General features: G+C 36.5%; 2 protein-coding genes across 5 annotated transcripts in view; one reads left to right on the top strand and one right to left on the bottom strand.

Annotated features, from left to right (window-relative positions):
• The window catches only part of LOC103040900 (uncharacterized), a 28,949-nt gene extending 12,394 nt beyond the window's left edge, over positions 1–16,555 (bottom strand). Inside the window, exon 1 of one of the 3 annotated variants that reach the window (XM_049475867.1) lies at positions 16,139–16,555. The gene's annotated coding sequence lies outside the window, so the exon portion shown is untranslated. Of the gene's footprint in view, positions 1–12,307; positions 13,304–16,138 lie in introns of those variants that run through there. The other 2 variants (XM_049475868.1, XM_049475866.1) reach the window with 2 other exon arrangements.
• Positions 436–11,006, top strand: LOC111190904 (uncharacterized). Of its 2 annotated transcripts, XM_049475807.1 has the most exons (5): positions 446–494; positions 3,880–3,968; positions 6,297–6,359; positions 6,456–6,530; positions 6,623–11,006. In XM_049475807.1, the coding sequence occupies exon 5, from the start codon at positions 7,954–7,956 to the stop codon at positions 9,613–9,615; it is 1,662 nt and encodes a 553-aa protein (XP_049331764.1). In that variant the 5' UTR covers positions 446–494; positions 3,880–3,968; positions 6,297–6,359; positions 6,456–6,530; positions 6,623–7,953; the 3' UTR covers positions 9,616–11,006. The 2 variants fall into 2 exon arrangements, with proteins under 2 accessions (XP_049331766.1, XP_049331764.1); XM_049475809.1 differs by lacking the exon at positions 3,880–3,968 and having other exon boundaries at positions 436–494.
• Positions 16,556–17,033: the final 478 nt, after the last annotated feature.

Below are 17,033 nucleotides of genomic sequence, written 5' to 3'. Positions count from 1 at the left end.
ACGCGCAATACAGATTACGCAATACATGGAAGTAAAACACACGTGATATAATTTAAAGCAAAAACGTTAACATTCACTGTTTAAATATCTATAATAATTCAGATTTACAAACTTTATACTATATATACAGTTCAATTCTGACAACAATGTAGAATTACAAATGTAACCACTGTAACACAAAAACACAAGCATCTGAGAATGGAGAACTGTGTCAGTTTAATAGTTAAAGTTTAATATACATTTTACACAGAGTGGCAATATTCAGGTCAAAACTAAAACAGACCTTTGATCCAGTGAGCCGAGGGGACTTTATTTTTTTTGCACTTTTATCACACACATTATAAAAGTGGACTTTAACTCTGAAGTGGGAGGTGGATGTCTGAATCAAAGATTACTTGAAAAGTTCTGTAAGTCCAGGTTCTGAGTTTCGCTTCTGTTCGACTGCAGACGGCTGAAGAGAAGGAGGACTGAGATTATATTCTGTGTTAAAGCAGGTGGGTTCAATTTTGAAGAACTTGTTTATTTGATTTGTTTATTTGATTATTTACCTCTTGCTGTTATACAGGGCCATCTAAAAAATAGAATATCTTTGAAAAGTTAGAAGTTACTTTTTTTTTTTGCTTACAGCCAATGAAAACCCAAAAAGCAGTGTCATATTATATAATATTATATAAGACCAATTGGTACTTTTGGCAGTGTGGGCAGTGTGCCAAGTCCTGCTGGAAAATGAAATTCACATCTCCATAAAAGTTGTCAGCAGAGGGAAGAAGCATGAAGTGCAGTAAGATTTAAGACTTTAGACTTAATAATAAAACACAGTGGATCAACACCAGCAGATGACATGTCTCTCCTCCAAACCATCACTGATTGTGGAAACTTCACACTAGACCTCAAGCAGTTTGGACTGTGTGTCTCTCCACTCTTCCTCCAGACTTTGGTTCCTTGATTTACAAATGAAATGTAAATTTACTGATGATCAGTGATGGTTTGTTGGGAGAGACATGTCATCTGCTGGTGTTGGTCCACTGTGTTTTATTATCAAGTCTAAAGTCAGTGCAGTTTTGTTTTCCCACAAAATCTTACTGCACTTCATACTTCCCTCTGCTGACAACTTTTATGGAGATGAGGATTTCATTTTTCAGCAGGACTTGGCACACTGCCCACACTGCCAAAAGTACCAATTGGTCTTATATAATATTCTAATTTTATGAGACACTGATTTTTGGGTTTCATTGGCTGTAAGCCATAATCATCAATAATAAAATAAATAAACACTTAAAATAGATCACTGTGTGTAATACATCTATATAATATATTAGTTTCACATTTTTAACTAAATTACTGAAATAAAGTAACTTTTCAAAGATATTAATTTTTTTTAGATGGCCCTGTATATGCATATGCTGTGTGATTAAGTTTGGATTATTCTGATTATTTTTGCAGTCTTAGAGGAATGTTGGAATGAACGGTTACTGATGCATTAGATATAGATTTAGATTACAATTTTATTCCGGTCATTTGACAACTGCTGCCTCACATAAGAAACACACTCAATTTACTGTGTTTATACGTTTTAGCAACGTGTAAAATAGCTGAAATGTATTTTTACAATATAATTTAAATGCATATATACATTTTACAAGCATGGAATTGGACAAGTACTATATTTATATTAAATATAAATACAAATATATGTTTACATATTTTTTATATTCTATTTGTTTTAGGTCTCAATCCACAAGACAAGGTTGAGTCCGAATGATTACACTACATCTTTACTGTACCTGTGTTTATAAAACCTGTTTTTTTGCAGTGCTGCAGTGTAGTATGTAAAAATGTATTTTGGAATTAAATGTAATTAATTTGAAATGGGAAAAAGTTAGTGCTGTCAACACCATGAGTTTACACATGCAATTAATCTGGAAACATTTTATGTGCTAATTTTCTATGCAAATGAATTGCATTACTACCATCTTCCAGATGTAATTCATGCTTTTTACAAGGTCTGGTGTCGTATTAGTGCTTTTATGAGGTTTTAAGGGGTGTAAACACATAGTCGCTAATGTCAAGAGGGTTTACTTTTATTTAAGCTGAAATATGGATTTAATCTCTCTCTCTCTCTCTCTCTCTCTCTCTCACACACACACACACACACTTTTTTCAAGTTGTCGAAGGTAAAACATAATGCTAGGCATGTGCCATATCGTATCGTACGCAATAATATTGCAAACATTTTTGAATATTGTGAACGATATTATACCTTGAAATATTGTGCCATATCTCCCACCCCTAATTTTCAAATCAGGGCACTACTTTTCTTCTGTTTTTAGCAAAAGAAAAATTCACACTGTTCTCATTTACCATTGCATATCTACTAGAGACAGATTATATCTGTCCAGTTACTTTAATATTGGATATATGAAGATACTTGAAGTGCATTAATAATAGTATCATGACTTTCTGGATCATTGATTTCTTTTACATTTCGGATGAAATTCTTGTATTCTTTTAATATTTCTGTTAGGGGTGTGCCATATCATATTGTATGCACTAATAAAATAAATATTTCATTTTGTTGCAGTAGTGTATTCCTGATTTTTTTTTTATTCAGTGTTTTGTCATATCGCCAAGAGCATCATTATCGTGAAACAACAGTGAAATATCATGATGTAATTTTAGGGCTATATTGCTTTTATATTGGTGAAAAAGCTATTATTAATGTTTACTCAGCACATTAAAAGCATCAAAACTACCCAAAATAATTATAATTAAATAAAAAAGGCTTTAATCTGCCAGGCCTAAACCACACTACACTATTATAACTGTCTCTATGCCAAAAACTCTATTTTGTAATAGAGTATTTTTTTTCAAGTTTTCTAACTTAAAGCCCCACTAGGTAGGATTATCTTGAGTTTTTATTTTTTTAAAGAAGTTTGAGCTTTGAGTTACAGCTTGAAACTCACTGCAGCGCTGCATTGCATTGCCAAAGCTCCTCTGAGCTCAAATCAGACTCTGTAAGTTTTCCGAGGCGGCTGCGACCAACGCTCGCGAGAACTGCGACCTGCTTTCCGACCTTTAGTTCTAACAGTTCTACAAGGACTACTGGTTCATTCTTTACAAACTAACATACAGACACTCTGGCAGAAGCTGGAAAGAGAACGAATATGTCTGTGAAAGCCAGAAAACGAGAAAAAGAAACTAATCGGCCTGAAACATTTATTAGATTCTGCAACTGTAGGGGGAGCCCATGAGCACAAAATCTCAATCCTACCTAGTGGAGCTTTAACACTGAATCTTTTAAATTACATGTAAATATCTACTATTGCAGTTTTTGTTTTACAATAGTTAACATCCTTTCATCCAATCTACTGTCACATTTTAAAACTACACTTAACATGACATCTGTCTGCTGTAGACTGTACTATTGATACATGTTTATCTTTACACGTTGCTATTACACAATATGCATTTGATTAGCATTAGATTGTTTATCTCATTTACAATCGCTTGCGTACAGCATGCCAAAATTAATTACCAAATGTTTTAAACCTTAAATACTGTAAATACCATAAATACATTATACAGCAGCTACTTCTGCAACAAGAGCAGGTGAAAAGCTACTGAAACTAATGCACATTTTTTTTTATATTTAGATCATTAAAGTGAAAGGCTTTGACAGGAAATCCACCTCTGATTCTGGTATCATCAGTTGGAGACATAGCCAGGTTCTCTCATGGATACATTTGGACTGAATGTGGTCAGGGTGGCTATAGAGAGAGTGAGAGAAGGGAAAAAGAAAATCTTGGCAAGGATAAGTCAGACTTTTGTTTAGAAAGGATTTTTTTTCCTTTTTATGCCTTATGTTTCTATTTTTTTCAGGTTGTAGTGGTTGTTATCCTCCAGCTAAGCTGAATCATGGCAGGATGGGCAAATCCCAGTTCACAGAGTTATGACTCCACCTACGATGAGTAAATGTTCATTTATTCACTGTATTCAGATTGAGCCTGAAGCACATCCTAATATTCTGTTATATGTATTTCTCTCCCTCTTACAGGGCACATTTGTCATGTGTGAATTTCATTTTACAGATACACAAATACGACACAAAATGGCTGAATTCAAATTTAGATGTTTGGCACTGTTAAGGTCTATAGTTTCTCTGTCCAGCAATCTGAAATTACAATATTAAAATAGTTTAGTACTCTGAACTGGCTACTTTTATTCCAATAGCTCAAACATTGAATATTTAAGAAACATTTATATTTGCAAAGTATACAGTGTGCAAAAAGAAGAGGCAACTGAATGTCTTTTACAGTTTATTTAAAACAAACACATAATATGGGTAAAAAAATTAATTAACCTCTTATGAGAAATAATATCTGGCTGTGTTTATGAATAGTTATGAGCAATTATAGGCTCAATATAGACACCCAATATACCATTTTAAAGCTTAGAATCTCTGCTTTCCAGTTATCTAGTTATCTAGATATTATAGCTGTATCTCCTTTCAGAAAAGAAACATTTATGGCGAAATATGCCTAGTTTCATAAAGATATGATTCATATCTTTCATATTTGCGTTTATCGTACAACCATATTTGAGCGAATGCGGTCATGATATACACCATTCGAACCGTCTGGCTCTCTGGATTCCGGAAATGTGTTTTACTGTAGGGTGTACGGTTCCTGAATTAGAGCTGAAAGAGCGTCGGAGCGCGTGTTTACAGTTAAAACCTGCTCGAGTTTTGTCCTGGGGTTACCTCAGGACACACCACACACCCCCCCCAACCCCCACCATCGCGTCCCCCACGCTCTTACCTTCAAAACGAGTCCAAATTTAAGATAATCCATCAATCCAGTCTCCTATAATCCCCATTTATATCGAATCAGTGCTTGAAATCATTTCAGGCAGAAAGAAATTAATATAAATTTTAACTCCTTATAAAAAATCAAAACCTAGTCAGATTACTCAGCAGACTCTACTGCACGTGACGGTATGCAAATGAGGTCTGTCAGCCAATCAGGTGTCGAGCTCAGCCAGCTGGAAGTCTCAGAGACTTCCCACTCTGCAGAAAGCGCTCTGTTAAAGAGACACTGCGTTTTCCTGTTTGTATATGAATAGACCATACAAAAAATAGCCTTATTACTGCCAAATGAGTTATTAAAGTGGGAGTTTTAATTATTATAAAGTTTCCAGTCCTGGAGAAAGAAAATACCATTACTGCTTCAGATCACAATAAAATCTAACCAGTAAAAGGCAGCAGTTTATAATTTTATATGAGGATTGTAAACACTTGTAAATGTAGAGCTGCCAAAACCCTTGTTCCATATAAATAGTTAATTTTATATGTCTGGAAATAAAAAAATAAAATAGAAAATCTGAAAAGCGCCTAAAAATTTTCCTGTTTTTTTTTTTTTTACCATATTTTGGCCATTATATGTTCAATTGAATAATTAAAGTGTCTTAAATAATTTGTGTAAAGGCTTCTAAGTAATATTAATTCATAGAATTGACTCTGAATTATTTAATATTGGAGTGATAAGCCTTCAAAGGTGAGTATGTAATTTCAGGCGGAAATTGGTCAAAATAGGCTTGGAGCTTAAGAGGTTAAGATAAAGTGATGCTGGTCTTTGATAAACATGCTGTTTTATGTCAGGTTGTGGTGCTAGTCAAAATAATGCAAAATGTTTACAGTTTCTAAACTGAACCATCACATGTTTATTACATAATTATATAATCCACTACATTTTATTGAATTATGGTAATGTTTCATTTACTGTTTTTATATAAAAAGAGTTATTATAAATGCTGTATATATATATATATATATATATATATATATATATATATATATATATATATATATATATATATATATATATATATATATATTCGGCAGAACCGAGTTAAATATATTAGTCTGGTCCTCTAAAACCGTTCCAATTTCTTATGTGGCCCCTGGGTAAAATTAATTGCCCACCCCTGATTTAGAGAGTTAAACCGCATTTAACACAGAATCTGCACTGCTCATTACTAAATGTATTCTTACCCGTAGTGCTTGGATTTAGTCCAGGCTGAAATTAAGCTGTACTCTGTCGTTAGCCTGTGTCTCTAAGCTCTGTGTTCATGATAGGATTATAATCCACTAAAAAATTCAGAAACTGTAGAGGAACAACTATGACTGAACCAATCTTGCTGAAATGTTAGTGTACATGTTCATTTATTCACCAGACTCAGACTAAACCTGAACCTGTTTCTAATATTCTGATGTGTATTTCTCTCTCTCTCACACATAGGATCACATTCGATTCCACAAGGGATTGTTTTGATGAATCCTGTTCTGATACACACAGTCAAGAGTAATGCTTCAATTATTCAACATAAAAAAAAGATTTAAACTGAAAGATACAGTTGATCATATTTGTCATGTGTATATTTCTCTATGTTCATTATAGGAGTCCCACAATATTCCTCCAAACGTCTCAAAAACTGCGGAGGAAAAACTCTGTCCAAACCAACCCTGCTAAAATGTTAGTGTACATGTTTATTTTTTCACTGTACTCGTACTAAACCCAAACCTGTTTCTAATATTTTGCTTTGTATTTCTCTCTCTTTCTTATAGGAAAAAAGTACACTGGGATTTGGATGATGCATTCAGTCCTGACACTGAGAGATTCTGTCAACAACAAATTGTACTTTTATTAAGTTTTCTTAGGTTCTAAACTGTCTCACTCCTTAACCCCCTTTTTCCCTATACACTCCTAACCCTTTGCCCCTCACCCTTATCTCTCACATCTCTCCTTTGTTTAACATAAGTTGATAGAGACACCCCCAATGATGACACCCCCCACATACTCCTCCATAAACCCTTACCCTTTCTCCCCCTGCTGTGTTCAAAGCAGTTTCTCCTGTATGTAAAGTCCTGCTAAAATGTCTTAGTAGCTCAGTCTAGTTGAGTCTCGGTCAGAGAGTCTCACACAGACAGTAACAGACAGACAAGTCACATGGACTAGTCAGGCGGACACAGAGGGAGCAACGACCAACTAAGCTGTGCCCGTGTTTCTGTCTGCACGAGAATAAACTCAAGTCATCTCTCAAGCTGTCTCCTGATTCCTGATTCTGACTCCTGATTCCTGAAAGCCGAATTTCTAACAACTTGGTGCCGTGACCCGGATGGCTACTGAAACCTACTTGGTGAGTAAACGCCATTTCGAACTGAAGAGAAATTTTGGCTGGATAAAATAGGAGTCAGTAAATGTTATCCTCTCTGAAGTGAGAGATGCTTGTTTGTTACTGCTAGAAGATTAGAATTAGTAACTGTTTTCCTCTCTGAACTGAGAGATGTGTGTTTGTTACTGCTAGATCAGAATTAGTAACTGTTATCCTCTCTGAACTGAGAGATGTGTGTTTGTTACTGCTAGATCAGAATTAGTAACTGTTATCCTCTCTGAACTGAGAGATGTGTGTTTGTTACTGCTAGATCAGAATTAGTAACTGTTATCCTCTCTGAAGTGAGAGATGTGTGTTTGTTACTGCTAGATCAGAATTAGTAACTGTTATCCTCTCTGAACTGAGAGATGTGTGTTTGTTACTGCTAGATCAGAATTAGTAACTGTTATCCTCTCTGAAGTGAGAGATGTTTGTTTGTTACTGCTAGAAGATCAGAATTAGTAACTGTTATCCTCTCTGAAGTGAGAGATGCTTGTTTGTTACTGCTAGAAGATCAGAATTAGTAACTGTTATCCTCTCTGAACTGAGAGACGTTTTGTTTTGTTACAACTGTAAACTTAGGATTTGTAACTGGGACCCTCTCTAACAAAGAGAGACATTTTACTTAGTTAGTGTTGAAACTTACTGCTGTAGTCCTCTGTGAAGTACAGTTTGTTGGTATCTGCTAGTGTCTTTGTTTTGCTATTGTTTCAGAGCTTGGTTTTGTTCTCTTGTTTCCCCACCATGTCTGCTAAAGGCCAAAACATTAAGAATCTTGCTAAACCTCTTAACTATAAAAGCAGCACTTTAGTTAAGGGAGGGACTGAAATGCCACAGTGGTCTGATTCTGATTTTGAAAGCCTAATCAGTGACATTGGGAAGAAACATATTTGTGAGCAAAAGATAACTCAGTACTTTTCATCCAAAGGTTTCTCTGCTGATAGAGAATGGACTCTTGCTGAGTGTAAAACAGGTTTAGGTTATGGCCTTAAGCACAACTCAGTTAAGGAATGTCTTTTTGTTACTAAGCAGTACTGGGAGTGCAAGTTGAAATCTATGGATGAAAAGTTAAAAGAAGCAGAAGAAAATGTTTTAGAGCTAACCAGCGAGTGCAGAAGGCATAAAACAGCTACGAAACATGCCCAGAGCACATGTAAACAACTGCAGCAAACACTGACAGAAGTGCAACAGCAACATGCCAAACTTAAGACAAAGTCAAGTCCTCAGTGTTCTCCCCCTGTTGCCCCTACTCCAGGTCAGCCGTGTTACAAAGAGGATGGAAATCCTCAAGTAACAGTCAGACTGTCTCCTGAATTGTCTGAGAGTGACCTCTCTGATGGGCCAGAATCTGTGTCATCAGATAAAGATTCTGACCATGCTACTGGTAAAACACACTTTCCAATCTGTGTTAAAATGAGACCTGTAACTGTTGTATCCTCTGAGGTACGTAATAGGAGAAATGCAGGTGGTGAAACCAGACTAGAAATTGGGCACGTTCTTTTAGATGCAGCAACTTTGGACACAATATCCAAAGAGTTTAAACCTCCGAGGGAAATGGGGCTCGACTTCATTGACCTCATGCATAAGAAAAGGAATCTGTACTCACTACATCCCAATGATGCAGTAGCAATTGCTAGCCAAGTTCTTAACATCACAGATGGTAGAGAACTTGCTAAAAAGGTGTTGAATGCTTTGGGTGACAAAGGCCAGAACCTTGACAAAGGCTGGGAAGCTTTTGATGACTGGATTAAATGCAAATACCGTAAAACCACTGATTGGGGGCAGATTACCAACTGCAGACATAGAAAGGGAGAGTCTGCCGCAGACTTCTGTGAGAGGTTTGAAAGAGTTTTTCTGCGCCATTCAGGTATCAGCCAATACAGTGCTGGTAACATCAACAATACAACTGATGGTCCCCATTTTAGACAGCTGGTTGAGTCACTACAAACAGATCTTAGACAAGCTCTGGTGACTGCTGTTCCAAACTGGAGAAAAACTAAGTGGGTTGATCTTAAGAATCAACTGGACCGTTTGGATGTGGATCTTGAACCAAACCATGTTCCTGCATCCATACACATCCTCACAGAGAATGGATCAAACTTGGGTCCAACTCAAACATTCACTAATCAGAAAAAAGAGTGCCACTACTGCCATAGAATTGGTCACTTTTCTCGAGTTTGTCGTAAAAAGCAGGCAGATAGACGCAAAAGGGGTGCTAGTTCTAGAGAAAGCACAATGGGAAATTCTTTTGGTGGGTTCTCACAGGGAAGCCCAGCTGGGATTTCCCAAGAACAGATATCACTGATAATCAAGACCTTACAGGGTGTCACAGGGCAGTTATCTTTGATATTCAGTGCTCTACAGGGAGTCACAGGGATTTCAACAGTTTCTCCTGCTTTGGCTTAAGCTAATTTGTCCTGCTACTTAAGCTCATATTTGTGCTATAGGTTGTTAAGAACTGATTTTGTTGGTTTTAAATCACAAAGTAGAATCTTAAGTTTCTTATGAACACAAGTTGAATTTACCATCCAGGTTGATCTTACCATAAGCTTAGTAGCATGTTAATATTATCTTATTGAGATTTGAGTGCACTTTTCGAACAGTTTTATTTTGTTTTGTTTTCAGTCCTGATTAAGTTATGTTGTGTTGCACAATTTTTGAGATAATGCACCAAACAAAGTTTTTGCAGACTTTAGGTGATGTAGTTATTGCATTTAGATAAAATGAACCACTATACGATCAATTTAAAATTGTTATACACTGAATAAACCACTATACGATCAATTATACGATTCAAGTTTTATATTCTTTTCAGCTACAACCTGTAGTTTGAGTTCCTGATCTGTGGAACTCTGAGTATGGCTGAACTGATATGTTGAAAGTGATCCAGATGGTTTCTGGATCAAAGGGGAAGCTAACACTAGCTTTAAAAGCACAATTTGGTCACAGTAGGGTAAACTTCCGACAACTAACGGGATTAGAGCAAATGTCTTGTTATTTCTGGTCAATGGGTCATGGTGAGGAAACATGAAACAATCTATTTAGATGAGAATGTCTCATTAGGTTTTGTTAGTTTCTGCTTGCTCCCCAAAACTGAGATCTAGGGTCAGTAAAAGAAGAGGTGGGTAATAGTACAGAGTCCTGAGGAAGAACCATGATTTCTATTTTCATGGGGGTTACCCTTTGGGATGAAGATTTCAACACACTGTACATTATCATAGCAGCCTCTTCTGAGGGACAGACAGTGGGGATAAGCAGATAAACTACAAAAAAAAGACATAATCAACATCAATGAACAATTTACTGCTCAGTGTTTCCTCTGTTACAGATCTGTTGGAGCCAGACAGTGCTCCAGCCAATCCAGCATGGTGAGAACAATTTGTGACGTGTCAGACGCAAGCTCATCAGTTGAAGAGACAACTGATGTTCAAAGTGGACTTCCCAGATTACCTGTCTTTCACCGACATTGAAGCAATCGCCATGGACATCCACACACACACACGCACACACAATGTGGCTGCTCAAAAGCTGAAGTTGTGATGTAAGAGGAGACATCACCACATGGGAGCAAGCCTCTTGGAAAACCATGGACAACTACTGACACTTTCTTCATTATTCTTCAGGAACATTTTTGGGACCAAGTAACAGCCATAAACAGATCCAATACTTGGTTACATCAACTTTTCTGACATTTATGGTACAATTACAGTTGTATAGTTACAGCTCTTTAATTGTTTATACATATGACAATTTATTGTACATAGTTTTGTGATTCTCCATGTTGGGAGAATCAGAGGGAGCAATGAGAGATTCTGTCAACAACAAATTGTACTTTTATTAAGTTTTCTTAGGTTCTAAACTGTCTCACTCCTTAACCCCCCTTTTTCCCTATACACTCCTAACCTTTTGCCCCTCACCCTTATCTCTCACATCTCTCCTTTGTTTAACATAAGTTGATAGAGACACCCCCAATGATGACACCCCCCACATACTCCTCCATAAACCCTTACCCTTTCTCCCCCTGCTGTGTTCAAAGCAGTTTCTCCTGTATGTAAAGTCCTGCTAAAATGTCTTAGTAGCTCAGTCTAGTTGAGTCTCGGTCAGAGAGTCTCACACAGACAGTAACAGACAGACAAGTCACATGGACTAGTCAGGCGGACACAGAGGGAGCAACGACCAACTAAGCTGTGCCCGTGTAGATTTTCTGTCTGCACGAGAATAAACTCATCTCTCAAGCTGTCTCCTGATTCCTGATTCTGACTCCTGATTCCTGAAAGCCGAATTTCTAACAACACACACAGCACAGAGTAATGCTTCAATTATTTAACATAAAAATGATTAAAATTTAAAGCAATGTTTATTTATTCACTGTACTCAGACTAAGCCTGAACCTGTTCCTAATATTATAGTGTTTCTCTCTCCCACACATAGGAGCACATTCGATTCCACAAGGGATTGTTTTGATGAATTCAGTCCTGATACACACAGTCAAGAGTAATGCTTCAATTATTCAACATAAAAAAAGTTTTAAATTGAAAGTAACAGTTGATTATATTTGTCATGTGTACATTTCTTAAAAACAGCAGAGGAACAACTATGACCATACCAACCCTGCTAAAATGTACATGTAGCGCTCCTATGCCTTATAATGAAAGTGAGTTACACTCGAGTAACACAGACGGAGCGCAGGGTTCGTTAAATGACTCTTTACTCAAATCTTTAGTATTTTTTTTCTTAGTCTTTGGTAGCTTTCAATTGAATGAACACACAACTATGCAATTATCTCTGCAATCAATCTTAAATTGTTAACCAGTACTGAAACTTTTAAAACCTTCTAGTGTGAATAAATCAAAATTTCAAAAACCTTTGTATTACACTCAATCATACCAATAAGATGAAGTATTAATCAAATATCACCACAATCTTTTTTTCTGTCCCCTTTTTTTCCCACCCACATTGAGGCCATAAAACAATAACAACAATGGCCGCTTCACCTCGTAGGGCTACGTAAAAGAAAATAAATGTAGCGCTACGGATTTCAGAAAACTGCAAATTCTGAATCGTCTCTGGCTCCTTTCAAACATTCTCAGTCACTCACCCACTCTCTGTCTCTCTCTCTGCTGCAACTCTCACTGACGGAGCTCTGGAGTCGTGCTAGCTGCTCCAGCTAACCGGGCTATGGAGTGGTGTAGCTCACTCTCACCAAGGCAAAGTCAAGCTCTCCGTTCCAGTCACTCCGACCAAAACAGCTCTCCTCGCTCGTCTGGCTTCTCCAGCCAAACTCAGGCACAAGTTAGAACAGATGCTAAATACACTCAGCTCCCTAACTTATCTAACTGAAAGTTAGGAAGTTACTCAGAGATACTTATCTAGAACTCTACTGCTCTGCATTAAAAGGTCTAGCAGACACTTTCTGCAAATATTAATAGCGCTTTTTCACTCTATAAGCCATAGAGAAAACTAACTTTTAAGCCGTACTGTTGCCGTTTGTACTCCTCTCTCTCTCTCTCTCTCTCCTACAGCCTCCTTCTCCCGCCCCTCTCACTCGTGAAGACCTTGTGGCTTATCCAATTAGAAAAAAGATCAAAGAAACTAAAAGTTTTACATGAAGCTAGGTTGTTCTGAGCACATGTTTCACCCTGTTTACTCCAACCAAACTCTAGCCTTTTTTCCCCAGTTTTAAACGCCAGAGTTACATTCACCCATATATGAACAGATATTAGAACATTAGAAGATTTTCCACATCTTTTAGAACTATTTTTACACAAAAATATTTCCCTAGTAACAAAGTTACAAAAACAGTCATTTAACAATGAAAAAATAAAAATAAAAAACACTATTTTATCTTCTTTTCCCCAAAGGGTTACATACATGTTTATTTATTCCCTTTACTCATACTAACCCGAACCTGTTCCTTATATTACGATGTGTATTTCTCTCTCTTTCTTATAGAAACGTATTCGATTTCATATGGGATTTGGATGATGAATTCAGTTCTGACACACACAGCACCAGTGTTGGGAAGGTTACTTTTAAAATGTAATCCCTTACAGTTACTGATTACATCACTCAAAATGTAATTTGTAACGTAATCAGTTACATTACTTCAAGTGAGTAACGTAATCTGATTACTTTGGATCACTTACAATGTCTGTATGATTTCAAGACGCCGTAATATACGCCGTATTTCAACCCTTTTGGCGCGCCGTACAGAGCGCCGTCTCGGTGCAATAAGACGGCGTAAAAAGCGGCGTTTTAGTGTCTCTCTTGACGCCGTAATAAGCGGCGTTTAATAATAAGATAATGAGCTCCACCTTCCAGTTTTGAAAGCCAATACATTTAAACTCAGCCAATGCTCTTACAGAGAGACTCAGTCTAAAGCAATTCACTGCAGATCCGAGCTCCTGAGCTCTTCAGACACAATTAACAATATACCATCTATAGACATTCCCGCTGGTGCTCATGCCTTTTATTAGTCTAATATTTATGCTGTATCAATGTAAAAATAAACTCTAGGTTTAGGTGAAAGCAAAATGCTGTGCAGCTCCCCAATTTTTTTTTTATCCAGACGGAAATCACATCACCTTGTCAGTATATCACACATGAAGAACCCTATTGTTGCAAAAACATCAGGGTTTCAATAAATGAATTTATTAATTTATTAAATTAGTTACAAATTATATTAGGAAGCTGATTATTCTTATTTTTATTCTTATTATAATATTATAATTATACAGTATAATTATAATATATTATATATACACTGCTCAAAAAAATAAAGGGAACACTCAAATAACACAATATAACTCCAAGTAAATCAAACTTCTGTGAAATTAAACTGTCCACTTAGGAAGCAACACTGATTGACAATCAATTTCACCTGCTGTTGTGCAAATGGAATAGACAACAGGTGGAAATTATTGGCAATTAGCAAGACACATATATATACGTATATATATATATATATATATATATATATATATATATACGTATATATATATATATATATATATATATATATATATATATATATTTTTTTTTTTTTTATTCTTATTAATTCTATTTTCTTACTCAATGTTGTCAGTCCCTTTTAAATTGTAAATGCTCGTCTACACTGGAAATGATGTACTCCCGAGAGGAAAAAAAAGGTTTGTTGATTGAATGATTGAATGATCGGTAAGTTGAGCTATCCAGTGATTGAGAGTGTTCTTCGTGGAGTATAAATTTAGCCGTCATCCTTCTCTCTACCACCACCTCCGTGTCCTTGAATATTCAGCTGTCGGGGTGTTTTTTTTAAAGTGTTTTTTGGTTTATCACTGTATATCTTATAAACATTTACGTTTCCTTTCATTTTATGATTACTAACACTCCTGTTATTTAGATCCTTCAAATAATATAAATACTGATACAGTACCTGGCCAAATATTTAAGAGCTAATAAACCAAGAAACTCTTGTAATATAGCAGAATGACCCTATTCGCTACCATTTACCAAACGTATAGCCTAAAAAGAAACACACTATTAATTAATAAAATTCATGCAAGGGGCGTCCCTACTACTATTAATTTGATTTAAAATACATTGAACAGCATAAATATTAGACTAATAAAAGTCATGAGCACCAGCGGGAATGTCTAAAGAAGGTATATTGTACAAATTGTACTTTTATTAAGTTTTCTTAGGTTCTAAACTGTCTCACTCCTTAACCCCCCTTTTTCCCTATACACTCCTAACCTTTTGCCCCTCACCCTTATCTCTCACATCTCTCCTTTGTTTAACATAAGTTGATAGAGACACCCCCAATGATGACACCCCCCACATACTCCTCCATAAACCCTTACCCTTTCTCCCCCTGCTGTGTTCAAAGCAGTTTCTCCTGTATGTAAAGTCCTGCTAAAATGTCTTAGTAGCTCAGTCTAGTTGAGTCTCGGTCAGAGAGTCTCACACAGACAGTAACAGACAGACAAGTCACATGGACTAGTCAGGCGGACACAGAGGGAGCAACGACCAACTAAGCTGTGCCCGTGTAGATTTTCTGTCTGCACGAGAATAAACTCATCTCTCAAGCTGTCTCCTGATTCCTGATTCTGACTCCTGATTCCTGAAAGCCGAATTTCTAACAACACACACAGCACAGAGTAATGCTTCAATTATTTAACATAAAAATGATTAAAATTTAAAGCAATGTTTATTTATTCACTGTACTCAGACTAAGCCTGAACCTGTTCCTAATATTATAGTGTTTCTCTCTCCCACACATAGGAGCACATTCGATTCCACAAGGGATTGTTTTGATGAATTCAGTCCTGATACACACAGTCAAGAGTAATGCTTCAATTATTCAACATAAAAAAAGTTTTAAATTGAAAGTAACAGTTGATTATATTTGTCATGTGTACATTTCTTAAAAACAGCAGAGGAACAACTATGACCATACCAACCCTGCTAAAATGTACATGTAGCGCTCCTATGCCTTATAATGAAAGTGAGTTACACTCGAGTAACACAGACGGAGCGCAGGGTTCGTTAAATGACTCTTTACTCAAATCTTTAGTATTTTTTTTCTTAGTCTTTGGTAGCTTTCAATTGAATGAACACACAACTATGCAATTATCTCTGCAATCAATCTTAAATTGTTAACCAGTACTGAAACTTTTAAAACCTTCTAGTGTGAATAAATCAAAATTTCAAAAACCTTTGTATTACACTCAATCATACCAATAAGATGAAGTATTAATCAAATATCACCACAATCTTTTTTTCTGTCCCCTTTTTTTCCCACCCACATTGAGGCCATAAAACAATAACAACAATGGCCGCTTCACCTCGTAGGGCTACGTAAAAGAAAATAAATGTAGCGCTACGGATTTCAGAAAACTGCAAATTCTGAATCGTCTCTGGCTCCTTTCAAACATTCTCAGTCACTCACCCACTCTCTGTCTCTCTCTCTGCTGCAACTCTCACTGACGGAGCTCTGGAGTCGTGCTAGCTGCTCCAGCTAACCGGGCTATGGAGTGGTGTAGCTCACTCTCACCAAGGCAAAGTCAAGCTCTCCGTTCCAGTCACTCCGACCAAAACAGCTCTCCTCGCTCGTCTGGCTTCTCCAGCCAAACTCAGGCACAAGTTAGAACAGATGCTAAATACACTCAGCTCCCTAACTTATCTAACTGAAAGTTAGGAAGTTACTCAGAGATACTTATCTAGAACTCTACTGCTCTGCATTAAAAGGTCTAGCAGACACTTTCTGCAAATATTAATAGCGCTTTTTCACTCTATAAGCCATAGAGAAAACTAACTTTTAAGCCGTACTGTTGCCGTTTGTACTCCTCTCTCTCTCTCTCTCTCCTACAGCCTCCTTCTCCCGCCCCTCTCACTCGTGAAGACCTTGTGGCTTATCCAATTAGAAAAAATATCAAAGAAACTAAAAGTTTTACATGAAGCTAGGTTGTTCTGAGCACATGTTTCACCCTGTTTACTCCAACCAAACTCTAGCCTTTTTTCCCCAGTTTTAAACGCCAGAGTTACATTCACCCATATATGAACAGATATTAGAACATTAGAAGATTTTCCACATCTTTTAGAACTATTTTTACACAAAAATATTTCCCTAGTAACAAAGTTACAAAAAAAGTCATTTAACAATGAAAAAATAAAAATAAAAAACACTATTTTATCTTCTTTTCCCCAAAGGGTTACATACATGTTTATTTATTCCCTTTACTCATACTAACCCGAACCTGTTCCTTATATTACGATGTGTATTTCTCTCTCTTTCTTATAGAAACGTATTCGATTTCATATGGGATTTGGATGATGAATTCAGT

This window comes from Astyanax mexicanus, chromosome 3 (assembly GCF_023375975.1).
Source record: "Astyanax mexicanus isolate ESR-SI-001 chromosome 3, AstMex3_surface, whole genome shotgun sequence".
Taxonomy (NCBI): Eukaryota; Metazoa; Chordata; class Actinopteri; order Characiformes; family Acestrorhamphidae; genus Astyanax; species Astyanax mexicanus.
Note: the sequence above shows the minus strand (reverse complement) of the source record. Positions and strands in the feature narration are given on the sequence as shown.

Bases quoted from the DNA above. Each gene is read 5' to 3' on its own strand.
- LOC111190904 (XM_049475809.1), top strand. From the start codon at position 7,954: ATGTCTGCTAAAGGCCAAAACATTAAGAATCTTGCTAAACCTCTTAAC.